Raw genomic sequence first — 27,950 nt, forward strand, 5'->3', positions numbered from 1 at the left:
TGCATGGTAGGTCCCACTGGCCTCCGGCCTAGTATATAATAGAACACAGGGACTAGTTTTAAAGAAGATAACTCAGCAGGCCAACAGGGAATATGAAAAGGACGTAGCCCATAATATTAAACGTAACAACAAGACATTATTTCACGATGCAAGGGGTAAAAAAAAGGGTTAAGAGAAGTGTGGGCCCATTTAAGAATAACAGGATAATTTATGGATCATGAGGGTGAGATGGCTGGATTATTACTTCCGAAATCTAAAGATTTCGTAAGTATATTGATGACTTCCGTCATCTGTTTGTGTGTTTGTTTGTAGGCACGATAACTCGAACGGAAGAAGCTACCAATGTCAAATTACACCACGTGATTCAGGAGGGTGATGGCTAGTGCTGATTAGATTTTGGTCAAAATCGGTCAAAGGTCAACGTCACGGTGAGGTCAAACATCCAAAACATTCAATTTATGATGGTTTGGTACAGAATCATCGTAGAAACTTCTGGTTTGCGTCGCTACCTTCTCTAGAGACAGCTTTTATTAGACAAGGTCAGAGGTCAAGTTGACGATTTCGTAAGTACCAGTCTATGACTGCTTGTTAAACAGTTTTTTGGCTTTTACATTTACACAAGAACAGTCTCAGTAACTTCCATTGCTGGAGAGTATATCTCAGGGATGAGAAAGGCCTTTTACAGAAGATCCAGGTTGGAGTGGAGGAAGTAAAGGAACAGCTAGGAAATCTAAGAGTAGGTAAGGCTCCGAAGACAGATAATATACACCCGAGAGTCTTGAGGGAAGAGGCTGAGCAGGCAAGCGAGATGTTAACGGATATCTTTAATAATTCCCTGGAGTTAGGGCAGGTACCGGAGGATTGGAGAGTAGCAAATGTAACACCATTATTTAAGAAATTATCCAGAGAAGAATTTGGAAACTATAGACCAGTTAGTTTGACTTCAGTTGTGGGGAAAGTGTTGGAGACATTAATTAAGGACTAGATGAGGAACCATTTAAAGAGATACAAACTAATTAAAAGTAGTCAGCATGGGTTTACCAAAGGTAGTTCCTGTCACATCTTTTGAAGTTCTATGAAGCAGTTTCTGATTGGGTGGATGAGGGAAAGGCAGTGGACATCGTATATCTGGACTTTAAGAAGGCATTTGATAAGGTACCACATCAGAGGTTGTTAGCCAAAGTGAGGGCTTGTGGAATGGCTGGTCAGGAACCTAATTGGTTGGCAAACTGACTTGTCCTTCAATGGGACTTGTCAAGAGGTCCAGACACTGGCTCTCTCTCTCCTCCTCCTCCTCTTCCCCATGTCCTCCACCATAATCTGACTCCACAAAGGACACCCATACAGTGGAAAGGACAGAAAAAGACTACCGGTAGGCTTAGCTACTAAATTTGCAGATGATACAAAGCTTAGAGGTAGATAGCAGAGTGGGTGGTGATCAGCTTCACGAAAGTCGAGATGCTCTAATACATTGGGCAAAAGATTGGCAGATGCAATTTAACATTAAGAAATGTAAGTAAGGTGCTGGGCATGGGTAAAACAGTCATCAAAATAGGGACTACCTTATGCAAGGGGCAGCCTTGAAGCATGTGACACATGAGAAGGAAGGGATGGGGATGGGGTAAGCAGACAGCTTAGATAAGGCAAACAAGGTTTTGGGTTGTATTCACAGGGGGATAAACTATAAACCGAAAGAGGTAGTGTTAACACTGTACAGTAAGTAGGTGAGGCCTCATACAGGATATTGTGTGCAGTGTTGGTGACTACATCTGCAGAAGGACTAGCTACCATAGAGAGGGTTCAGCATAGAGTGACTGTATTGATTTGAATCATGTCTGTGAAGGCAACCAATTGAAATATATTACACCAATTCACAAATATCTTCTATTCATACATAATCATGATATTTTTTGCAAATAATACTCAAAGTGTCTCTAGAATCCTTTCCCCCCACCCTCCCCCCATCTCCTTCATGGCTCCTATGTTACTCTATATGCGCTGCTTCGCTTTCTGACGGTGTTGGTAGGTGGAGTGCTATTCAGGATAATTTCACAATTATTTTGGAAGTGGGAGTAAAGTGGATAAAACGCAATTACCTGTAAATATGTTTGCTACTAATGTTGTTTACCTTTGTTTACGTCATAAAGACAAACCTAAAACAAACGTCCAGGAAGTGACGTAAGGGAGCGCATTTCAAAAACTCTCCTTATGGCTGGGTGGTATTCAAATGGGAATAAGGAGGCTTTTTCAGGAAAAGGCAGGATATGTGGTGTGACACCTGGTCAAGGTGCACTGCGGATGGAGTTGCGGCGCGGTGGGGCTCGGCAGAGCTTGCTGGACGCCTTAGAGCCGGTATTCATTTATTTAAGGTGTTTCCGAGTTTATTTACAACTTCCATTCCGACAAAGTCTGCAGGATGTTGATGCACCTGTTTGTGTGTACTCTTCGCCATGCAACACCTACCACGTGCGGTGAGCACACCTTGTGCGTGCACCCAAGGTCTTACCACGTCCCGCTACATTCAGAGCTTTTGTTCATCAACATATTACACAAGGATACACACAACCCAGATAGCACAACGACGTGGGCCCAGTGTTGGAATAGTCGATGGTAACGTTGTGGTCAACGTCAGTGTGCTGTCTTGGAAGGAACTTTGGTGCAGTAGGAGGCCATTCGGCCCATCATGCCTGTGTTGCACCAACCCCAGTGGAGTCACTCATCCACACACAAGCCAATGTCACCACACCCCTCCATCTCAAATGCATCCAGCTACCTATCTAAATCCAATTTAAACCTATCCACCCTCTCTACTGCCACAACCTTTCCTGGGAGACCATTCCATGCATTAACCATTCCATGCATCAGACTGGAAGACCCCTTTTAATTCTCATATTTACCCTCAAGCTGTGGCCCCCCCATCGTAAAACTGTCCACTCTGCTGAAAAACTCCACTGCACCTGTCTTGTCAACACCCTTCATGATCTTGAACATCTCTATCATATTCCATTGCAATCGCCTCCATTCCAATGTATAAAGCGTTCCTTATCCTCTCTCCTGTAAACTTTCCGCGTACCTTCACAGCCTTCACCTTAGTAACTTGCCTTGCCCCGCTCGCCCCCTTCCAAATTATGTACAAATTATTATTCATATTTCACTTGTATGAATCTACCCCTCCCCTCACCAACCCCCTGGTTACCATCAGGATCCCGGTGGAGAGGAGCTCGTGGTGCGTGCCCTTCGTGTTCGTGCCGGTGCCCAGCGCCTCGCAGCCGTGAGCTCACGTGGGGAGCAGGTGAGGAGGGACCACTTTTGAAATGTAGCATCATTCGCCAACAATCAACACTAAATGACCATTTTTTTTTTTTGACATAAAACACCAGCATAGCTAGTACCTGTAAGGTGATTGTGTCACACACACACACACACACACACACACACACACACACACACACACACACACACACACACACACACACACACACACACACAGTTATATTTTGGCTGTAAGTAAACTAACACATGCAATTCTGACACGTAAAAAAATCGCATCACCACATTCCTTTTGCATTGATGTTGATCATAGAATGAGGCACAAGTATTGAATAACATGCATTACATGTTGATCAGGCCAACAAATATTGATGATTGTACATGGATGCAACAAGAGGATCAATCAAACACTCACATCCTACTTTATGAGAGTTTGGCATGACAAAGCATACCTGTGAATGTTCACTATTTTACAAACTACATGTAACTTACATCACTTTGCTGTAAATGCGCACATGCCGCAAACACATTTTACCTTATTGGAGGTTTTCGAGGCAATCAATATCGATATTAAGTCTTTCTTTAGCCTTGTACTGAAGCCATATAGACTTTTAATCTTCCTTCTGTTGCATGGTCAATGTATCAAAGTAGAAAGCAGTTCTGAACACATTACTGTAGTACACACAGAGTGAGGTCTGTGTAGTCTGGCATGATGAAGCCAGGATAAATGCTTACTACATGTGTATTTTACAAAGTATTTCTCTGCTGTTTGAAGTGTCGATCTTTGTTTTTTGTACACATTGTCAAGGCTCGTATGAGATTGAGATCTGTGACTTATTTTAAATTTTATCAGATTCCATTGAAGAATGCATAAGGAACTAGAAGGGCACTCGGTGGAGGGCATACCTCCGCCACGTAATGCCTGATCCACGAGAACGTATCGGGCCCAATACGTTTTTGAAATATCATGCAAGACAGTACTACATCGTTTTTGGCCCCATCTCTCAATGGTGAAGAATCACTTAAAAAATTCTTGTACTTTGATCTGGATCCAGATCTTCAACAAAATCTAAACAGCTTGTCCTTGAAACACACCGAACCTGTCCACAAAATTTAATCCGGATCAGTCTACAACTTTTTGAGATATCCTCACCATAAACAGACAAACAGACAGACAGAAAGGGGTGAAAACATAACACGGTGAAAAAAAAAGTCGCAGCATTGAAATAACACCAGGTGGGTTGACTCAGCCTGTCATTCTTCCGAGGTCAGCAAAATGAGTACCAGCTTACTGGTAATGGGCACTGCATCAGCGGCACAGCTGCACTTCCAGAAAATTATGCAACCAGGCAGCCACAGTCTGCATTATAAAACAACAACTCTGTCCCCCTCTTCCTCTCCGTCACCCACACTTCCCCCTTACTCAACCCCCCCCCCAAACCTCTCCTACTCCCCCATTCTCTCTCCTCTCCCCTTCCCAGCATTGCGCTGGACCAGAAGCGGCTATTAAAATACATTTTGCCTTTTATAACATCACTATCCATACGATTTTCTTTCTTCCCGTTTTATGTAACCGAGTCTTAAACCATCTTAGCCGTGATGAAAAAGGAAACTCGGTATTGATTTTCGAGTTAGGATAGAGCTGTGAGCGAGTCAGCGCGAGCTTTACAAAAGAGGCCGATGAAACCTCAGACCCACAAATATGGCGGCAGGAGTATAGAAACTCTCCAACCAATGGGTGGAACATGGACGGCCACACACAAGCCTCTTTCATAGCATGGATGAACTTGAAGTTATTGTTGAAACATCCTTCCCCACCAGGTTTGAACATCGTTTGTCAAGTGGTTCCTGAGATGTGACTTTTGTCCTTGTCTGCATTGTCCTTGTCGAACGTCAAAATATAATCACCTTGTTCGTGTCACCTTCCCAACTCATCCATCAAGTTTTGTCATAATCCGTCCACAACCTTTTGAGATATCGTGCTATACGGGTGACCCTCGGATAACGCGTGTTCTGATGATGTGTTTTCGCTACAGTGCGGATTTAATACAACAACAACAACAACAACAACAACAACAAAAACTGTGCTATGAACGAGTTTTTCGTGCTCCGTCATTCTGAGTGTCCTTCACTAACAATGGCCGAAACTATAGCTCCAAAGCATGTAACAAGTGGCATTGGAGATCATGATCAAGTGAAGAAGAAGTCAAGAAGGTCTCATTTATTGGAGGTGAAATAAAAAGTTTTAGATTGGTTTGATATTCAAAGAGAGATGGGACTTTGTGATTCTACAGTGAGAACCATTCGTGACAATCGTGATAAAATCCGTAAGAGCGCTCAAACAACGAAACTCGGTGGTAGCAGAACTGCAAGATCTCCATATGTGATCAGCATGGCCACCGCAATTTAACATCAGCACCTTGTCCTAATGTTGTTCTCCAAATTTGGTAGCATTCTGACCGGTTGATCAGAAGAAGATGATTTTGGAAGGAATTTGTGGGATCACCATTTTGACACATGTGATCGGCTTGGCCTCCGCTATTTAACATCAGGACCCTGTTCTAATGTTGTACTCCAAATTTGGTAGCATTCTGACTGGTGGGTCTGGAGAAGATTTTTGAAGAAATTTACTAAGTCGGCCATTTTGACCAACTTAAAGTCATGTGGCCAGAACAAGCTTTGCAATTCCTGTTACCAGTCAGGAGAAGAACATTGCTGCCAAATTTCAGCCGGATCGGCCCAGCGGTTTGGTGGGAGAAGTCGAAAAAGGAGACGGACGAACGGAAGATTTGTTATCTCAAATGTGAGCAAAGGTGTTTTTTTTTTTTTGGGAAAGTGCAGCTTCGACACTTTCCAGAAATCAAATTTGGTTCTCCACCTCAGATTCCAAGATATGACCATTTGAAGGGGTGGGGGGGGGGGGTAGAGGAGGAGGAGATCAAGTGTAGGGCAACATGGCCATGACAGGTCACAACTTGGGGACCACATGATGAACTATTTAATCTAATTTTGCGAGGAAGTATGTTTCAACATTCAGCATACCAATTTGTAAATGGTTAGGAAATTTCCATGTTGAAATACAACTGAATGACCCTCTCTCTTCAGACAACTCGTATGTTCATGAAGTGGATATTCCCCTTTTCCCCTGCCATGCAAAAAAAAACCAAACAGAGCACTGAATGTTAATTAAATGACTGTCTTTCTGGGAATGTTTTTCATTAGTTATCCTGAATGACGTGAGGATGTGATCGCCACAGTAAATATATTTTTTTTATTTTTGGGGATGTTTTGGTATGCTTGCCCTCTGCTGGTAACAAATTGATGATCACGTGACGCTTGAAGCTGGCACCACCAACTGGCAATGTCGAAAAGCAAGGTAAGGTTCAGGTCCGAGTTTCAACCACCAAGTGGTCTTCATCTGTGACCACTTGCTCGTTGGACCCAGACCACTGTTTTGTGCTGAACTTTTGCCTGCTTGCCCGTTATGCTAGTTAGATTGTCTCTTCATTTTTGGTTTTGGATCTTGCCAACTACAACTGTCCATCCTCAATTCTGTAATAAAACTTTAGCGGATGTTCTAATTGTTCAGTCTTATTTTATAATTGTCCAGTCTTGCAGCCAACTCGATGACTATTTTTGTTCTATCTCCAACTCACAAATGTTTGATCATACCTCAATACCAGTAGAAAGGATGAAGAAGAAATCAAAGTTCAGATTGAATGATTTCCAAGGCTCGGTTATCTTATTTCTTTTGCAATGTGATTTGGTTGTACACCTTGCTCAACAATGGCTTATGGCATATTTATTTATTATTTTTGCTTTGCAGCTTCCAACTGGATTCTCATAAAAAAAATTTAAGTTGTTTACATGAAGAAGTTGAGGCTCATGGAGGACCAAAATGAAGAGAATAGCCAGGTTGACAGATTGAGAAAAACAGCCAGGTCACAAAAATGCACAAACATATTGTGATGTGAGAAAGGGAATGGCAGTCAGGACAAGGGGTCTGGGAAGGAGGGAGGGCGGGGGAGTAGAAAGAGTAGAAGAGGTTGGGAGTCTGTGTCTGTCTGTCTATCTTTGTCTGCACGTGTTGTATAAGGCATATCTCAGTAGCGACCCCCTCAAAACCTGTAGTCCGTGGGTTCCCCAGTTAAGAACGGGTTAAAGATTGTTAATAAAAACATTGTCGTTAATGTTTTGCTTGTGTCGTGTTCCCCGAGGTTCCCCAATAAATCTGGTTGGTTCGTATGAAGTTTCCGCAATGGATTAATTTGTGTCGCGTCGAGGAATGATCCGTTCGATTGGCATATAAAACCAAAATGGTTACAGACTGGCAGAAAACGCTCGGCATCTGACAAAACCAGTCTGTAACCGGGGTCTATTTCCCAAACTGGTAAGGTACAAGGATTACGTTGGTATCACGATTGAAGACGCGTGACCCGAGGCCTGTGCCGAGTCGGCCGGCGTTATAAACCCCGGAGACGGCGGTGGTGAGGGTGGCGCCAAGAGTCGGGTGAGAATCCCGCCACCCCGGATCCGCAACAATATATATATATATATATATATATATATATATATATATATATATATATATATATATATATATATATATATATATATATATATATATATATATATATATATACTGTTTATACAATCCGTCGAGGATTGGTCTCGACTTCTGTATTTAGAAATGATAAAAGATTTGTTTGTTTTTCAGTCTATATTGAACTTGAGATAATAGCCGCCACCTTTGAGTGGCCTTATGGCCTGGTGATGGGTGAAGTCCCCGTTTAAAAAGAAATAAATAAAGACATCTGAGCAATGTGAAATTGGCCGAGAGCAGGATTTGTAACATTTTGATCATAAAATTTTCTCGATTGGAACTAATTTGAAGTTTCACATGAAAATGATGTGGAGCCTGGCCAGGAGAGCTTTTTCATTTGGAATCCATTCCATGAGGAATCAAATCCATATAACTCGTTGACTGTTACTGTTTATGGATTGAATGATGATGCAAGAGTGGCAACTCCTTGAACCTCAATCATTCTCCAATCCTCCCTTGTAACCCTTGTTTACTTTATTATCTCGAAGGCAGTAGCTGCGGTGGCAGTTGCACAAGCTGTTGAAGGACGTGCAAGGGCTGGCCTCGCGCGTTTGGAGGCTCAAAGGCAGGAATGTGTTCGAAATCTTCTGCGGTCTGGGTGAGGAACAGTAGAAGCATTGTTGTTCTATCAGTCGCTAATCCTTTTGGCCATTAACTGATGAAAATAAGATCTGCCTTCACCTTCCCCCTCCCCCTCTTCCTCTCCCCCAACTTCACTTCTCAACTCCCAATGCCCTTCTTTCGATCCATTTTATTTGTTCCTTTAGTTTGCTGTAACATCAACACCCACCTATTCTCTTGTCTTCCATTACCTCACTCTATTAAACAGGGATGATGGAGTAAAAACAGAAAAACACTTGAAGCCTTGTTCTGGTCAGGTCTCAATTTCTGGTAATGACACACTATCCACGGGATCGCTTTGCATGGATTTGGAAAAATATCATGATTTTATGGGTTATTGTGGTCGTGATGACGGGGATTGGTCGCGGCATTGCGAAAAGTTTACCGGGAGGATAAGGTGTCACTTGCCAGACTAATGTGGAATGTAAAGGGAGGGCAGGGGAGTTTAGAATCTAATTAAAATACGTGAACTTTGTCATAATGCTTCAAAAAAGTTTGGTCTGCTGATTTGAATCAAATGTCAAAAATGTCGCTTTTAATTTGTCCCGCACTCAAACATGTGATTGTTCTAGCTTCATGACGGAGTATCCTTGTTCTCTCACATTCTCAGATATTACTGTTTCTCTAAGGTGGGCGGAGGCAAAGGAGTTCACAAAGAATGGTCAAGGTAGGTCATTAGGTCAGGGATAGAAGGATCACAGTTTTGTAGTTTGCCTCTTCATTCCCAATTAAGTGTGTGTGTGTGTGTGTGTGTGTGTGTGTGTGTGTGTGTGTGTGTGTGTGTGTGTGTGTGTGTGTGTGTGTGTGTACGGGTGTTCCAAAAAGATCTGGGCAGCTTTGGTTGTTCACCCTTTGAACCCTGGTGGCCGTATTTCCAGCCACTATTCAAACTTCCATGGACCCATGCGGCCGGATTTTTTCTTCCAGGGAGCCCATGGTGGGGGAGCCGAAAGTCCAAGGAGCTCAGGGTTCAAAGGGTTAATATATTTATTACCACAAATGATACGATGATACCCTTTGTTTTATGATACAGAAACTAATAACATTTTCTTTATTTTCAGGTCTTGTGGTTTAATGTGAAATATAATGGTGACTCCACCGGACAAAGCTCGGTGCGTCGAATGGTTCATCAAGACGAGATCCGACATGCAAGTGCAGTGTAATGTCCTAACCAGGTAGGGAATGAATGCGCCACTGTGGACTGGTATCGGAGAGTGGTACAAGTACAAGAGGTTTAAGGAGATTGAAAGTTGTCAAAAACAGATAAGTACCGGTTGACCAAGCACACGTGCAGCAGGCATTGAACGAGTGCTTGAATCATTCCAACAGAGTCCCAGAAAATCAATTTGACTCGCATCCAGAGAACTGGGACTACCAACCACCAATGCACACAAGATTTTGCACAGACTGAAGCTTTATACTTGAAAGGTGGAGATTCTGCCGGTACTCCAGGGGACTCGATCTGACCATCCCCCAGGCAGATGCCTGGCCCATCCCCATCATCGTGAGATGCTGATCAACTTGCTGCAACCCCGAGGCATGTGGTCGGCCCATCGGCCTCCTCCACTCAAGAGGCTCCCTTACTGAGACAATCTGGTGAGGAGGATCAGCGTCAGGAAAACGAGCCACATGTTCATACAGCTGCAGCTGATGCTCACGGACTATGCAGGTAACAAATCTCATTTGAGTCTCTCTCAGCAACCGCTCGTTGGACACAAAGTCCGACCAGCGATAGCCAAGGATTCTCCGAAGAGACCTGGTACCAAAGGAATTAAATCTCCATCTCAGATCCCTGGTCAGAGTCCAAGTCCCACATCCAGAGAGCAAGACTGGAAGCACCAAGGATCTGAAGACTCAGACTTTCGTCCTCCTGCACAGATACCGGCAGCACCACACCCCATGATCCAGTGAATCCACGACTGCCCAGGCCCGAGCCAGACATCTGTTGACCACTGGCTCACAGCCAGCAGAGAAATGAATATCACTGCCAAGGTAAGTGAATCTCTCTGTGACCTCAACATCCTCGCCACAAACAGGCATAGATAGGACAGCAGCATCCAAGATGTCATTGAAAGCATGGATCTTAGTTTTGACCCAGGAAACCCATAATCCCTGCAGCTCCGACTCCTCATTCAGCACCTCGAGGGCCTCCATCAGGATATCCAGTCTCTGCAAAGATGACTGCATCATCTGCGAAATCAAGGTCAGAGATCTTGACATTCCCAAATGATGCACTGCAGCTTGATCTCTCCAACATCCTCCCTAGAATCCAGTCCATACAAGCGCTGAAAAGTGTGGTGGCCAGTACACACCACTGATGAACTCCAGTAACAACTGGGGATAAGTCAGAGATGGTACCACCATATCTCACAGCACTCTCAGTACCAGAGTATAACTCAGACATCAGATGGATCCGTTTTGGTGGCACCCATGAAGACCAAGAATCCTCCCGAGGGAATTCCGATTCACTGAATTGAACACTTTGCAGAGATCAACATAGTCTGAAAGCAGCCCCTGCCGAAACTCTTGTCTACGTTTGGTGAGGACTGGAAGAGCAAGGATACGATCAATGGTTGACATATTTGGTGTAAAGCCTGACTGCTCAAGCAGATGGTGGTGAACCCCATCAATAATTATTTGAGCAAAGACCTTGCCCGGAACTGAGAGCAGCATCAACCCTTGGTAGTTGTTGAAGTCCTGGCGATCACCCCTCCCTTTCCAGAGAGGACCTTCCAGTTTTATGCCTCAGCTCCCTGAACAGCTCAGCTCTTCCATTAAGCCTGGCCCTGCGACTCTGGTCAATGATGTCCAGTTTACCTTGAGAGACAAAATTCTTCTTTGCCCTACAGTGAGCTCCAAGACATCCACCAGGCCACATCCAAGATGGTGGTCTTGAAGGCACTCTCCAACTCTTGAGGAATCTCCAAAGCACCCAGACCCCCAAAATCGCCACTCGGCCTGTTCGCAAACTCCTCAGCTGCTCTCTGGTCCTTGAGCTTGCGAACATCCATCATATGCTGGGATGGTACCATTCACCGGGATTTAAGCTGCAACTTCAAAGTTGCAACAACAAGCCTGTGGTTGGTATTGAGGAACTGAGCACTCCGGTAGACCCTGCAGTTTTGGATCATCCTCCAATGACCGTCAATGAGCACATGGTCAGTCTCCTTTGCCGCACCACCAGCGTTGGAATACCAAGTCCAGCAATGAACTTGTGGGCGCTGAAACCATGAACCAGCCACCCTAAGTCCATGACTTCTTGCAAAGTCAAGGAACTTAATGCTATTCTGGTTCATAGTTCCTGACCCATGGGGACCAACACACACCTCATAACCATCCCCATCAGTTCCAGTCAATGCATTGAAATCCCCCAAGACCAGAAGAGTATCTCGCCTGGGGCACTGATCAACCACACACTCGAATGCATCCTTCACAGTGAGATCACTCGCTTCAGTCGGAGCATATACAGAGACCAGGGAAACAACACCCAAGGAGTGATGTATCCTTCCTCTCATAATACGCTCGTTGGCCGGTTTTACCTCAATTATCACTGGAGTCAGCTTATTGGACACAGCTACAGCAACTCATTTGGCATGGTAATCATCAGAACAACCAGACCAATAGTCGGTGTAACCACGCACCATGATCTCGCCACTATCAGGTCTCCGAACATCAGAGAGTGCTGCAATACCGATGTCCAAACGCTTGAGTTCAGATAACAGAGACAGGTGATCATCCTTTCTTAGGGATAGGACATTCCAGGCACCCACCCGAAGGGACCACCTCAGGTTAACCCAAGGAGACCGCCGTCTGGTGGACGACACCTCAGCACCACTATGCCACACACCACCACAATCTGACCTTGGAGGGTGACCCCGTGGTTTTTCTCCTATCAAGGAATGGGGGTCCCGAAGGCTTTGCCCCAATCCGGTCATCCGGTGAGCTGCCCTGCAAAGGGCAGCAGCTAGATATGGATGGCTGTTGGCTCACAAGGATCTCCTCTGCCCTTTGATAGGTTATGTTTTTTTAATCCTGCTGGGTGTCCATATCCATAGACCGTCCTCACCAGAAAACCTGGTGGGGGAGACCGTTTATTCGCCGACAACCCGACCATGGAACAGGTTAGTACAAGTTTACATGGTACCTGTAGCTCGTTGCAGATCTAATCTGGCTTGACCTGACAAAAAGGTCAACCGGTACAATGTGAGGATCTGCGGCATTGAACACCCTCCACGTTGCCATTGAACACACACGCGACAGTCAAAAGGTCAATGTGTGGTCTGGCCTTCTCCATGACCACTCCATGACCACTTGGTGGGTGGGATACACTGACCTCAACAGTTTACATGAACATGTTGGAAGGATTCACCTTCCTACAGATTGAAGACCTGCAACCCGATATGATTTTTCAACAGGACAGCGCTCCCCCTCATTGGGCCTTAGTCGTTCGAGCCGTCCTGAATGAAAACTTTCCAGCTCGCTGGGTTGGTCGAGATGGACCAACCGTCTGGCCCCCATGATCACCAGACACAACCCCCCTTGATGATTATTTAAAAAAAATTCTGTGGGGGTTTGTCAAAGATATTGTCCACAACACCAAGCTGGCAAACCTGCAGGATCTTCATTCTCGGATCACAGCTGCATGCGCACTGATGGACGCAAACATGCTGAGCAAACATGGCAAGAACTCGTGTACCACCTTGATGTCCTGTGCGTGACAAACGAAACTCACATTGAAGTGTATCGATGCTGTGGACAAAACTTTATGAGTTTCTGTATCATATAAACCAAAGGGTGTCACGTCATTTCTGTTTCTAAATATATTAACAACCAAAGTTGTCCTGGTCTTTTTTGAAACTGTGTGTGTGTGTGTGTGTGTGTGTGTGTGTGTGTGTGTGTGTGTGTGTGTGTGTGTGTGTGTGTGTGTGTGTGTGTGTGTGTGTGTGTGTGTGTGTGTGTGTGTGTGTGTGTGTGTGTGTGTGTGTGTGCCCTCACTTTTACTTTATTAATTATATTCGTTTTGATGTTTGGTTTAACCCCACGTTCTGCAATCGCTTCCAAAGGGTGCAAGATGGCCATGTTCTGCCTGTTGGAGCTGGGAAATGAGGTCCAAGAAACGACCACAGTCTTCACACACCCAGGCTGTTCTCACCTGTGTTTCTGTGACCCTCCCATCAGCTTGTGAGTCTTAGGATGATTTATTTATTTATTTTGTGTAGGTAAGATTATAGCTGCGTCAGAGTGGAGACCCGTCCAGTATTGTAACCCGGGCCAAAAAACTGCTTTGGCAGGACTGCCGCCCTCTGTCGCGCACGGTACATGATGATTATGATGATGAGATTAAAGAGATGGATTATAGACGATTATATTTAATTTGTTTGTCATAGTTCTTGTTTTTGATTTTGTTGTACCATCTGGTTCACGTTTTGGCCACCATTGACATCCTCACTTCCAAGCGTGATTTTGTGGCACGTTACTTTTTTATTCAAGGAAACGACAAAGGGCAGCAGGTTCTGTTCACAAGTTTGTTAGATATTTTTGTTTCTTCGATTGCTTTATAACTACATTGTTCAAATGTAACTATGGGGTGCTTGAAAATGTTTTCTGGTGCTCATATAATTAAGAAAAATCTAAACCTCAGCGTACATTTTATGTGATGACGCTCAGCAAGTGAAAGGGACGTGGGACGTGCAGTTAATTGTACCTAATTTTGAAAAAATCTGTTGAAACAAATGGCAATATGGCACCCTAAATATGACTGACTGGCTTTTAAAACACCCATCTCCTAATTTTAATACATCTCAGCTGCTTTAAACTGGAATCTCAACTTGGGGTGTGTTTCCACAGGCCCGAATATAAACTCTCATCACACTAACTTGAACCACATGCCACTGTTGCCATGGATATGACATTTTAACAAAGAAAAATAAACTCCATTCAACGTAAATAAATCACTAACTGCTCATCCCACCCCAATCCACCTTCCTGCATGTCATACTCCGCCTCCCCCTACCGTGCTACCCATTTCCCTTCTCCTGACATACACCCCCTCTCCCTCTTCCCACCACAGATCCTGCTCCCCTTTTCCCCATGCTGTGTGTCCTGCTCTCCCTAAATCGCACTCGAATAACGATAGTAATTTTAATCCTAAAAGTTTTCAGATTATGGAAATGTTCAAATGTTTGCCAAATATACCAATGGATCTTGCAACACTAAAGTTGTGGCAAACCCTGTGTATTTACTTTGGCTCTTTCTCTTCTCTTCCTTTCCCTCACAGCTACGATGCCCCTCCATCATTCTCTCTCCATATGTCTGTGTTCTGCTGCATTGTGCCCCCTGACTCTGTTGCAAATGGCTTTGGTGAAAGGGCCAGTGGTAGGAAGGTCAAGACAACAGAGAAGGCAGCAACACTAGTGGAAAACTGGGAGAACCTTCCTCCATTTGACCCAAACCTGCTGTGAGTTATACATGTATACTAGTGGGGTTATGCTTTCACATTTCAAGCAATAACGAACCGTGCTTCATATGTACTTGAGTAGACGATAAATGGGGTTTCTGAGGCAGCCATTCAAATGAATGGGGGGAAAGGGAAAAACTTTCTGACTCAAGCCCCAAAAGCCCAAAATAGGAGACTGATTTCCTCCCCCTCCCATATAAGCAAATGTAAAATTGAGATTTACTGATGAAAGCACTTCTTTCCTTTTATATTTTCATTCCACTCAAAGAGCAAACCAATGAATATTTGTCCATGTTCTACTTTGGGGAATGACTTAATTTTCCTATAATATTCACTTTATCTCTTCAATCAAGAAAGAAAGGGCTGTTAGGGTGAGTTTTGTAAAATGGAGAAGTGTTTTTAGAACACAGTCATTTTTAGAAAATGAGGAAGTATTCTGTGTCCTTGTCTCTCATGGTTATATTTTAAAACATCATAACACTAACAGAACAAAGTTTAGCTAAAAACAACTTTTAAACGTAGGTTTTTCTCAAAATCATTCAAAGCAAGCCGTTTCATTTTCGTGTTAAAATGAGTCAGTCTGGAGTCAGCCAAGCTGCCTCGCCCGACCCAAGCCAAAAAAATTCCAGTCATTTCCGATGTGGGAACACACCCTGGAAAAACCATTGTTGTGAAATCTCCCATTACGTCATCAAGTTGGTTTAAATAAGCAACTTGTGTGCCGTTCATGTTTTATTTAGAATATGGTGTGTTCAGATTCTTACCTTGCAGATTCAGACCTTGCAGATCAATCGTTTTCACAAGATGACAGGTGAGATATCAACCCAATTCATTATTTGTTGTTTAAAACAGAATTAAATCACAATACAACCAATAATTGTCTTTTTTTCCCAACAGGTTGTCCCTAATAAGAACATCGTTAATAACTGATGTTGAAAATGAGTTATTTGAATATCACGAAGAATGGATAAAAATGAACGACTTTCTTGAAGACATTTATTCGTTTCGGAAAGAAACCAAGCTGTCAGCCTGTCATCCTTCTGAGGTCGGCGAAATGAGTACCAGTTCCAGTGTGTGTACTGGTTGAGGGGCACTGCATCAGTGACACAGTCGCGCTTCAAGAAATGATAGCTACCCCAGCAGCTAAGCTTCCATACGACCACCACCACCACCATCACTCTCATAATCTTCAAAATCTTCAATTGAATAATGACTCATATAATTAGTAGAAAAAACATTACCATCTATATCTATATACTTTTTTTCATTAACAGATTCAACTACTACATTTTTAATATTAAAGGTAATTTTAAAATGATCCTCAACTACTGTTGAACGAAATGTCATTTCACCTGATATATTAATATCCTTTATTTCATCAGGATTTACATCTTTACGGTTGTTGAAAAAAATACAACTTTCTCCTTGCATATTACAGATGGTCTTATCTTTTCTTTCTAAAGCTTCATCCATAAGGTTTTTCTTTTTTGATACTTTTTCTTGTTTCATTGCTTTTTCTTGTTTTGAATATATTGCCAGAAGGAGAGGAGAAACTTTTGTTGGAGCTACTTTAATTGATGTTCTTCCAGATATACTAAAAGCCCTTCCACTGAAGGAAATTGAAGAACTCATATTATTCACCATAATTGTTTTTATCCAATAGTTGTTATATTTATCTTTATTCAGTTTTACATCCTCGACATATTTCTCAGTATCTTTTACAAATGGAGAGATTGATTGAAACTTGTCTTTTGTGTCTTGATACAATGTATTTATTAAGTGAAAAAAGTTGGAGGATAAAATGGTTTTAAGCACAGATTCACCTATAAATTAAACGAAATGTTCATCAAGAAAATTTTATTTTAAGCAAAGTTTTGTTATATAAATATGGTGAATACAATGTACTGCGATGTTTGTAATCAGGAATATAAATGTTATAAAAAACACCTTCAATCCAACAAACACAGATTCAATCTATTCAGACAAATATCTCCACTTGACCAAGAAACAAAACATTGTGATAGATGTGATAATGATATTCTTTAAAAAATTTTTTTATTATAAACACCTTCAATCATGCAAACACAAGAACAATGAAGAAAGGTAAGGTGCCACTAAATTCTCCATTGAAAACACTAATGGGGCATTTAAAGGACATACAAAAATAAGATTGTTTCGCTTTCAAGACCCTGGACCATCTTCAATCATTGAAGCTGTTGATATGGTTAAACAAAGTATTGAAATGACAATTAAAAACACATTAAGTGAAATGAAAACTTTTAAGTTTTATATGGGAGTAAAATTGAATATGGTGAAAGAAGGTGATGAAACTACTCCCTATATGAGGACAAACCCTCACTTTATCTCATCATTTCAAGATTTTGTCAGATGTGATGTTTATGATGAACTCCAGAGACAAGAACAAGATGTTGATAACAGTGTAGTCGGTAGAGGATTTGCTATTACAAAAATAATCTTTTTAGATATACACATCTTAAAATCAGATCTTCTTCAAGCTTCTTCTTATATTGATTTACCAAAAGAGATAAAACTTAAGAAAGCAGTTGTTAATATTCAAAACAAAAGATAATGAATGTTTTCTATGGTCTGTTCTTGCTCACTTAGATCTTCCACAATGGAATCCTGAAACGATTGAACATTATAAGAAATACGAGAACACACTAAACTAGCCAAACCCGCGCTCTGCGCGAAGTGTCGAAAGTGAGGGTTCGTTAGGACATCAATATATCCGGTGTTCACAATGTGATTTATCGAATTTCTTTATATGCAATGTTTCTTGTTACATTTTTTTGTGTCAAATTCACCTGAGGTAGTCAGCAAGTGCAGAAGATGGTTTTACATTGCAGACGCTGTCTTCTCGGAGTAGCATTACGCCTCTCAGTTCTGACGGTCTGTCGATGACAGACATAATGACGTCAGCGAATAACCGATAATGTAATGACGTCATTACGCCTCTCAGCGGTGACGTCACACGTCGTCATGCAAACGAATGTAAAATTTAAAAATCGCCAAAATTTCCCAAACCTGTCTGTCTGGCGTGATCTCACATAGCCCATGCTGTTCATTAGACCACAGACCACCTGCATGCCGAAAGTGGCGACGATCAGTCTGGCAGTTTCGGAGGAGATACGTCAAATTACGCAGACGTTAACAGAAATAATATATAGGATGTTAAAGATTTAAAGTTTCCAATGTCATTGAGAGACATTCCTAAATTTGACAAAATGAATAATCTATCTGTTAATGTATATGGATTAATGGATACAAACAAAGTTCAGATATTAAAAATTTCAAACAACTATTCAAATGATGAAACACACATTGACCTTCTCTACTTTACTTCAAAGGAAAAATCACACGATGCTTTCATCAAAAATTTATCAAGATTTAATTAACCAAATCACAACTATACAAGAGAAAATGTAAAACGTATCCTTGTAAAAGATGTCTCAACTCCTTTCATACAAAAGAACGATTAAATCAACATTCAAAATATTGTAGTAATCATAAATCAACCGTATTCAATTTACCAAATGCAGGTTCAAACATAACATTCAAAGATTTTAACAAATCTATAAAACATCCGTTTGTGATATATGCTGATTTTGAAAGTATCCTTGAAAAAATAGATACTGTTTCTCCAAATCCAAATAAATCATACACAAATAAATATCAAAAACATCCTCCTTGTGATTTCTGTTATTATATCAAATCATCTGTTGGCAAACAGATCAACAAACAGCAAATCAGATTATATCAGCAAACAGCCTCCAAACTTTATTCCTGTCTTTCTTCACAACAACGCTCACTATGACACACATCTATTTATAAATGAACTTTCAAAGACATCTGGAGATATTTCTGCCATTCCTAACACAAATCAAAAATACATCTCATTCACAAAAACAATTCATACATCCCCCATAACCCACATCAGATTTGTTGACGCATCCAAGTTTATGGCAAGTCCATTATCTAACTTAGCATCAAATATTAAAAACTTACAGAATCTTAAATCACATTTCTCAAACCAAGAAGAGATTGATCTCTTACCACAAAAGGGAATATATCTGTATGACTTTATGGATTCATTTGAGAAGTTTATAGAAACACAAATTCCTTCAAGGGAAAGTTTCTCTGGTAAGTTAAATAAAACTCATATTTCTGATAGAGATTATGCACAAGCTAAAAAGGTTTGGGAGAAGTTTAATATAAAGAATCTTGGAGAATATCATGATTTGTATCTTAAAACTGATGTATTGTTATTAGCTGATGTGTTTGAAACTTTTAGAACAGTCTGTCAGAATAAAAATTCTTATGGGTTAGACCCCGTATACTATTACACAGCCCCGGGTTTGGCTTGGAGTGCTATGTTAAAAATGACAAAACGAAATTTGGAATTAATAAGTGATATACATATGCTTTAAATGATAGAGAAGGCTAAAAGAGGAGGAATATCTCAAGTATGTTCCAAGAAATATGCTAAAGCAAATAACAAATATCTTCCTGATTATCTATCTATAATTCTAGCAGTGTGTGTGTGTGAGTGTGTGTGTGTGTGTGTGTGTGTGTGTGTGTGTGTGTGTGTGTGTGTGTGTGTGTGTGTGTGTGTGTGTGTGTGTGTGTGTGTGTGTGTGTGTGTGTGTGTGTGACCGCTGTTTCTCGAAAACCACTAGTCCGATCTAATTGAAACTTGCCAGGTATATTGCTGGGGACCTGAGTATGTGCCTTTTCAACGTTTGATATTAATCGGACAAGTGCTTCCCAAGTTATGGCCATTTATTTACCAAACCAATGACAAGACACGTTGCGTGGGTGTAGCCGATGGGGGAAGGGAAGCTCAGCCACGTTCCCCATTAAGGGTTACAACGTACGGGCTTCCGGAGAGTGATGACTTCGTGTATTCTAATAATTTCTCGATTTCTTATGCGCATTTATAGATAAACACATGCCCAAGTTATGATCGTTTTCATATTAGACCGTGCATAAAATTCGGTAATATCAGAGTGCTGGTATGCTCCGAACCAGGAAGTTTTTTCTCTCTTCTCTTCTCTTTTTGTTTTTCCTTGTGACGACATTGCGAAAAGGTAAAATTCGTTGGCGTTATTGAATGATTGGCCATTAAAACCTAAATTGCGAATAATTGTAACTGTGATATGCGAACTTCCGGGCCACGCACGTACGGGCACGCGAGAGCGAAGAAACGGCCTGTGTGGTAGTTGTTTCTTGCTCGCGGTTGGAATATTTCTTTATTCTTTTTTATTTTTATTTTTTTACCGACACGTACTAGTAATAAGAATGAGTGCAACTCTTACCTGATGTATTATGATGCTAACAATTTGTATGGGTGGGCTATGTCTCAATCTTTACCTTCTGGAAAATTGAAATGGGTTAAAGAAAAACATTATGAAAAAGTTTTACAAGACATTGTTGTCTACTCTAAAAAAGAATTGGATGAAGCTGAAGTTGGATATTATTTTGAGGTTGATCTAAAATATCCAGAAGAACTTAATCACAGACATAAAGACCTACCTTATGCCCCTGATAAAGAAAGTCCAAGAAATGCATGGTTAAGCGATTACCAACAGTCATTCAATATAAAAGGTAAATCTCCAGAAAAACTACTTACTCCATTAAATGATAAAGAAAGTTATGTTTTGCATCAAAGGAACTTGAGACAATATTTATCTGCTGGGTTGAGAGTGAGGAAAATTAATCGGATTTTGAAATTTAAACAAAGTCATTGGTTAAAGAAGTATATTGATTTTAATACAAAAAGGAGAACAGAAGCAAGAACAGATTTTGAGAAGGACTTTTATAAATTAATGAATAATGCTGTATTTGGAAAGACTATGGAAAATGTTAGGAATCGACAAAAGATAAGACTTTCTACATCTTGGAAACAGGCTTCAAAGTTAATTAACAGACCAAGTTTTGAACGAGCAGAGGTGTTTTCAGAGAACTTTTCTGCTATTTATTTGAAAAAAGAGAGTATTGAAATGGATAAACCAATTTATCTAGGAACATCAATTCTTAACTTGTCAAAGTCGTTAATGTATGACTCTTACTATAATAATTTAAAATCAAAGTATAAGGATAATGTGTCTGTTATATATGGATACAGATAGTTTTATATTGGAAATTAAGACAAGTGATGCATATGAGGATATGATTGATAAATTGATATATATATATATATATATATATATATATATATATATATATATATATATATATATATATATATATATATATATATATATATATATATATATATGATTCAAGTAATTATAAGTTTGATAGTATGTTGTTTTCATTAAAGAATAAAAAGGTTATTGGAAAGTTTAAAGATGAGTTGGGTGGAAAGGTCATGAGTGAATTTGTGGGTTTGAGATCAAAGTATTATGCTTTTACATATATTGATAATAATAGCATTGAAAGGTGTGATAAGAAGCTAAAGGGAATAAAGAAAAATATAATCAAGGAAACAATAAACTTTAAACATTATTTCAACTGTTTCCCCTTAAAGAAGGAAGAGTACAGAAAAATAAATACAATAAGAAGTTATAAACATCAATTATATAAAGAAGAGATAAATAAGAAAGCATTAGGAGATTTTGATGATAAAAGATATATTTTAGAGAATGGAATCAATAGTCTCCCTTATGGTTATAAGTATAAGTGTTAAGATATTGGGTTGGGAATTTTAACAGGCGACCGCCATCTTTTTACTGATTTATAAATGATAGTACCAAGCAATAACCAAACCAAAGAGTGGAGATGTAATCAGCCTTGGTATTTAAATGGGAAACATAACGAATGTGAGAAATATCAAATAAGTCTTATTGAAGAAATAACTGGGGTGAAAGTAGATAAAACAAATAAGCAAATAAATTTAATTACAAATAAGTTGGAGGATGTAAAGAAAAAAAATTTATATCCTTGAATGGACTGAAAACTTTGATGGTTATCAATTGAACAATGGAAAAACAATTTACTACAATGTCATAATGTAATGTGGCTCAGGAGGTGGTCAAATAAGAGCATTGAGAGAAGTTTATCATTTCATTTCTGCTCAACAAAGATACTTAAACCAAGAACTAATTTCCAAAGTAATCTTTGTCAATATACTCAATGGTGATGAATGTAATAGGAAAATTAATTTATTCTCCAAAGTAGAACATGGACAAATATTCATTGGTTCGTTCTTTGAGTGGAATGAAAATATGAAAGGAAAGAAGTGTTTTAATTAGTAAGTCTCAATTTTACATTTGCTTGTGTGGGAGGGGGAGGAAATCGGTCTCAATTTTACAGTTGCTTGTATGGGAGGGAAGGGAATCAGTCTCAATTTTACATTTGCTTGTATGGGAGGGGGAGGAAATCAGTCTCCTATTTTGGGCTTTTGGGGCTTGAGTCAGAAAGTTTTCCCCTTTCCCCCCATTCATTTGAATGGCAGCCTCAGAAACCCCATTTCTCCTCTACTTACTTGCATCATAACTAGAAGCTTTATGATTTTAGGCAAGCATCACCGACCTCCTGCTAGATATCAATTGAGCTTTTTATTTCACAGTTTACAGTTACAGATATTTACAGTTAAAATGAGGCTCACATAGAAATGCAGTTTGAAAACCAACAGCAAATTAACATAACGTATATTTATAAATGTATAAGAGCCTGGTGTTGGCGCAGTGGTTAGGGCAGTGGCTTGGAATCCAAAAGGTCCTGAGTTCAAGCCCCGTTGGGCCACTGAATAAATACACCAGGGGGTTGACTCAGCCTGTCATCCTTCCGAGGTCGGCGAAATGAGTACCAGTGTACTGGGCCGGTGTATGCCCCGGTTAAAATAGGTGTACCATATCCCTGTGTCGTAAGAGGCGACCACGGTTGCGTCAGGAAGGGCATCCGGCGTAAAACATGTGCCAAATCACTATGCGGATCATATGGATGATCCGCTGTCGCGACCCCTAAAGGGAGCAGCTGAAAGAAGAAGAAGATATTTATAAATGTATAAACTAACATTTCTATCAAAGTATATACACATTGTAACACTTAGCACTGTGCTGTACACATTGTCTCAGGTCGCTCACCTGCAGTGAGCACAACAAAGCTGCGCTTACTGTATTTTTGTATTTATTCATTTACGGACAGTTTCTGACGGTTCGGTGATTTTTCTCAGTGTATCGGCTTCGTTGTCCATCGGTACGAAAAATTTCAGCTTTCTACGTTACCCGGAAGGTACCGAACATTAATATCAGTCAGTCAGTGAGGAGTTAGAATGAGCTTTATATATGAGATGTATACAGACTCGGTGGCATAATTACAGTGGCGGAGGATATGTATTCTCCCCTGTTTGTCTGTCTGTCTGTCAGTCTGTCTGTGCCTGCGAGCAGGATATTTCAAGAGTTATGGACAGATTCAGACAAAACTTGGTGGACTGGTTGGGTGTGAGACAAGGACGAATTAATTAGATTTTGGTGAAGATCCGGATCAGGTTCGGACACTAGAATTTTCAATTTTGGAAGTGATTCTTCACCATTGAGAGATGGAAACAAAAACAATATGTAGCATGATTTATCAAAAATTTATGGCCTGTTTATGACAAAACTTAAGTGGCTGAGTTGGGTCGGTGGCAAGAACAAGCCGATTCGATTTTGGTTAAAGTCCGGATGCAGATTCGGCCTATCAGTGGGATAAAAAACGTAAATGGTTCAGTCTGGTAGAGGTGTGTGCTCTACTGAATGCCGTTCTAGTTCTTCGAACATCCTTTCTGAGTCTGGGAGGTGGGCGGTTCAAATTCTGACCGAGTCATACCAAATACTTTAAAAATGGTACATGCTGCTTCCTTGGTTGACACTCAGCATTTAAGAGGTTGGAGCATAGACAAATAACACTGGGAAGGCAATGGCAAACCACCCAGTATTACTATTGCCAAGAAACTGCTTCGGCAGCACCGATGTTCTGCAAAGAGTAAGTTGACTAAAAATTAAAAAAAAAATTATTTGTATATGTACTGTGTATGTGTATTTTGTATATTTGGTGAATAAAAAATAAATTTTGGGTGGAAGGAAAAAGTTAGCAGGAAATCACATTAGCTCAGGGATAGGAGAGAAAATGATTCAAAATGGATTGGAGGGAATAGGTTAGTGTTTTCTATATTTTTAGCTATGTCCAGCTTTGTGTTGACCTTGGTACTCTCAAAATGCATTATATGGGAGTCTTGCTGCTCAGTGATTTAATCGACACACACTGATGCATTCACACCAACAACTAAGAAAAGTGAAATTATTTGGCATGTGAGACTCAAAGATGAGCACGCGCATGCCTGCCAAGGACATTGCGAGGATTAGGACGATTCGGCACGGTATCCGGTGTACAAAATGAACATGGCGTCTCAGCAATGTGTGACAAATGCTCAGACTGTGATGCCAAACCAGCTTCCCAAAATAGCACAAAATCTTCGTATGATGACAGGTTTGACATTTTATACGGACGTGGTGGTGTGCTGATATTGATGAGATTTCCGCTGTTGTGCCTCATTGTAGCTGGATCATCACGAACCACAAAGTTTATGGTTACTGTTGAATATTGTTTGAGGTTTTTGGTTTTTTTTCCTATGACCCAAGACATTGGAATGACTTTAAATGAAATGTTTAACCGTTATAAAAATATTTAATAAACATGAAATGCTTTTGCTACTTCTTTACCTAAAACATTATTATTATTATTATTATTATTATAATTAGTTTCAGATTATAAAACTCGTGAGAAGCAAATTTTTCTTGATTTAAATTACCAAACTATTCCCAGATTTGGTGGTGTAATGGTTAGAGCATCCGCTCTGAATCTGGGAGGTTGGTGGTTCGAACCACAGCTGAATCTTACCAAAAACTTTAAAAAATAAAAATAATAATAATTACGTGCTGCTTCCTTGCTTGAGGCCTCACATTGAAAAGGGTAGTGCACGGACAAACAATCATTGGTTGGCAATGCTAGTTTACGCTTTGCTGTTCTACCTATTAATGCTTTCGGTTTTTAATCTGCTGAGTCAAGTCTCATGTCTGTGTTATAATCCCAGAATTGAAGTTGGTTGTTGAATATAATGCACTAATTGAAAATGCATAGTTTTTTTGTTTTATTATTTATTTTAAATAGGTTCACACTTCTTTTCAAAAACAAAATAAACTGACCTATCTGCAAACTCCACACAGAGGCCCAAAGTTCACTCTGCTTGCTCGTACTTCCCTTGGCATGCAAGATATCGGCATGAATGCAGAGAGCATTCCAGTGGCCCAGCTGACTGCCTGTAAGCCAGTCCCAATGCATTGTTTTGCTCTTTGTTTTTTGTCATCTGAAGAGCCAGATTGCTTTTAACCACAGTCGGTGATCATCATTAATGTTGCTTACAGTGGAGAACCGTCAGCAGTTTCCTATATCTGAAAGAATTACTTGCCATTTATCTACTGTACCGTCCTGCCTCACACAGCCGGCAATCGCTGGTTACCTGGAGATGCAGGTAAACTGATACTGTTGATGGATTGTTTTATGGTGTCAGAGGTGGGATGGTGTGGTGGCGACAGTTACTCCAAGCAGTGTGTGGAAAGTATGTTGGAGGAAGGTTGGCTTTATTGTACATTTGTTTGTTTCTTTGTAGGAAAAGCAAAGCGGTTTTCAGGTTTGGACTCGAGTCTACTGTTTACTACAAGGGGGGCGGTTTCTTGTTTACTTTTCTCCTGCTGAGCGGGCAGCTCAAGTTCCTCCAGCTATTGCTTTGACAATCTCATTGGTAAATCTCTCTAATTGTCTCCCTTCTCTTTACTCCACTTGCATTTTCCCCTCACCACCATAAGACCACATTGGTATGTATTACTCTTCACATTCCTTGTGCACATCTGACCTGGCTCCATGTCACAGGATTTCCAATTGATTCCTTTGGCCAAACATATCGCTCGACGTCCACACTGTTTCCGGTTGTTTGAAAGAAGCCTCGTGAGTAAGAAGGCTGAACTCGAATGTGGTGATACCTTGGAACGTTCCTTGATTCTGGCTGCGGATTCTGACCGTGACCTCTTGCAATGGAAAGAGGCTTTTAAGCAGCATCTCTTCGATATGGGTAAGTCCTTGTACCTTGGGTATTTTGATATTATTGAGCTTTGAAGTTGCACCCACAGTGATTTAACCACCTTGCGCTGTCCCACTATCATTCCCAGACAGTTGGGCAGTGCCCACCCCTTGCTCTGCCTCAACTGATCATGTAACCCCAACCAAGCCACCACGATCAGAGCAAGGTAAGCTAGATATAGACAGGTGATGGATTAGGGAGAATGGGGGGATATATTGGCATGGGGATTACAACTCATCAGGCCTTGATTCCAGAGCTTAGACCTTTTGTTTGTTTTGAAAATCACAGTCATTGTTTAAAATAGATTTACTTTTATATGCAAAGCTGTTTATGTTTTGTTAGTTATGAGCATGGGAAAGGTGTGGGGGAGTGGGGGGAGGGGGGCACCAGTTCTGTATGGGTCTTCATACACACATGCATATACTTGTCCTTTTTCTTTGGCCTTTATTTTTTTTGCTTCCTTTTTCTTTTTTTTTGCTCCAGGCCCAACTCCACAGGCTGGCTTGGCCTATCAAATCCTACTACATCTACCCACAGCCCCAGAACCATCATTTTTACCTTCTTGGGCACCTATCTTTTCGGACTCGCATACAAAGGTTGTGAGCAATGAAAGAGACAGGTTACAGAACAAACGTTTGTAAATCCCAGTATCACACACCTTCCAACCCTACCCCTTAGTTCCCCTCCTGCCCTTCGTTTTGTTCTGCCAGAAAGCTCAAAGTAAAACCTCAAATGTAACCTTAAAGAGAAAAAAAATGACCGACTAATTAAATACGCATCGTATTGAATTGTTATTTTGTTGAACCTTATTTTATAAGCGTGGTCAACTAAAATTTGGAAGTTTAAATCGGGTTACAGAACAAACAATTGTAGATTTTAAACCAGACTTGGTGGTATACTGGTGAGAGCATCTGCTCGTAGTCTGGGAGGTTGACTGGCAGTTCCAACCCGACCCCAGCATCGTAATAGCAAAGATGCTAAAAATGGTACGTGCTGTTTCCTTGCTTGACACTCAGCATTTATAAAACAAAAATCGATCACGGACACACAACTTCAACGCAGGAGGAGGCCATTGGGCCCATTGCGCAGGCCTGATGGGTCTGATGGGCCGATTTGCCTTCCATGTTGAAGTTCGTTGTGAGGGAACTCCTATTATTATCTTCACTGAGATGCTGTAAATCTGAGATATCTTGAGCCATCACCATGGCATTGCAATTTCGTAACCTTGTAGCTCAAATTTTATTTCCGAACACTGTTTGCTTTTGACTGATGGACCAAGATGTCACTGTACCTCGTACAAACCACTCGACTGCATATACGTTCCTGAATGTATCTGTATGTCGCTCGTTCATATTCACCAATTTTAATCAACTTTATATTTTTCTACTGTATAAAGGACAAGAATATTTTATTTCTTACAGCTGTTCATAATCACTCCAAACGATATTGTTGTTTTTTATTAAATGTTTTTTTTTTTTTCAAACAAAATGACTCCTGTCTCTTATTGTTTGTCCAATGAAATCTTTATTTCACATCGAAAATATCTCCAGTTTAAAATTGTTGGATTTTCTTACTATTAAAGGCACCATGCGTGCATCCGTCCGTCTGTGTGTAACATTCCGTTCCACCCATTGGTTGGACAGTTTGCCTGACTCCACCCACAATTTCCACCTGAAAAATTATACAGCTGTCTTGTTGGTGCTTACTGCTATGCAAAGCCAAAGACCTCTTCAAAGTTTTCATATTCACAATCGCTATACCCTCCCTATAAGTTTTCCAGTCAATGTAAAAGACCAAAGCAACAGTATTTTGATCTGATAGGTGTCACGGGTCTTGTGAAGATAGGCCTCAGCACTCTG

General features: G+C 40.7%; 1 protein-coding gene across 3 annotated transcripts; it reads left to right on the forward strand.

Annotated features, from left to right (window-relative positions):
• On the forward strand, positions 1 to 27,577 carry LOC147033153 (rhotekin-2-like). Of its 3 annotated transcripts, none has more exons than XM_085871250.1 (13): positions 1 to 2,352; positions 3,203 to 3,292; positions 8,362 to 8,471; positions 8,703 to 8,764; positions 9,105 to 9,161; positions 13,558 to 13,675; positions 14,772 to 14,951; positions 25,181 to 25,275; positions 25,379 to 25,485; positions 25,624 to 25,755; positions 25,884 to 26,082; positions 26,184 to 26,257; positions 26,575 to 27,577. In XM_085871250.1, exons 1-12 carry the CDS (start codon positions 2,209 to 2,211, stop codon positions 26,225 to 26,227), a joined length of 1,338 nt encoding a protein of 445 aa, XP_085727376.1. In that variant the 5' UTR covers positions 1 to 2,208; the 3' UTR covers positions 26,228 to 26,257; positions 26,575 to 27,577. The 3 variants fall into 3 exon arrangements, with proteins under 3 accessions (XP_085727376.1, XP_085727375.1, XP_085727374.1); XM_085871249.1 differs by having other exon boundaries at positions 5 to 2,369; positions 26,180 to 26,257; positions 26,575 to 27,573; XM_085871248.1 differs by having other exon boundaries at positions 6 to 2,352; positions 26,180 to 26,257; positions 26,575 to 27,572.
• The last annotated feature ends 373 nt before the right edge of the window (positions 27,578 to 27,950 follow it).

The sequence above is a fragment of the Eptatretus burgeri genome, chromosome 2 (genome assembly GCF_056783735.1).
Source record: "Eptatretus burgeri isolate ZD-2024b chromosome 2, Ebu_testis_v1, whole genome shotgun sequence".
Lineage (NCBI taxonomy): Eukaryota > Metazoa > Chordata > Myxini > Myxiniformes > Myxinidae > Eptatretus > Eptatretus burgeri.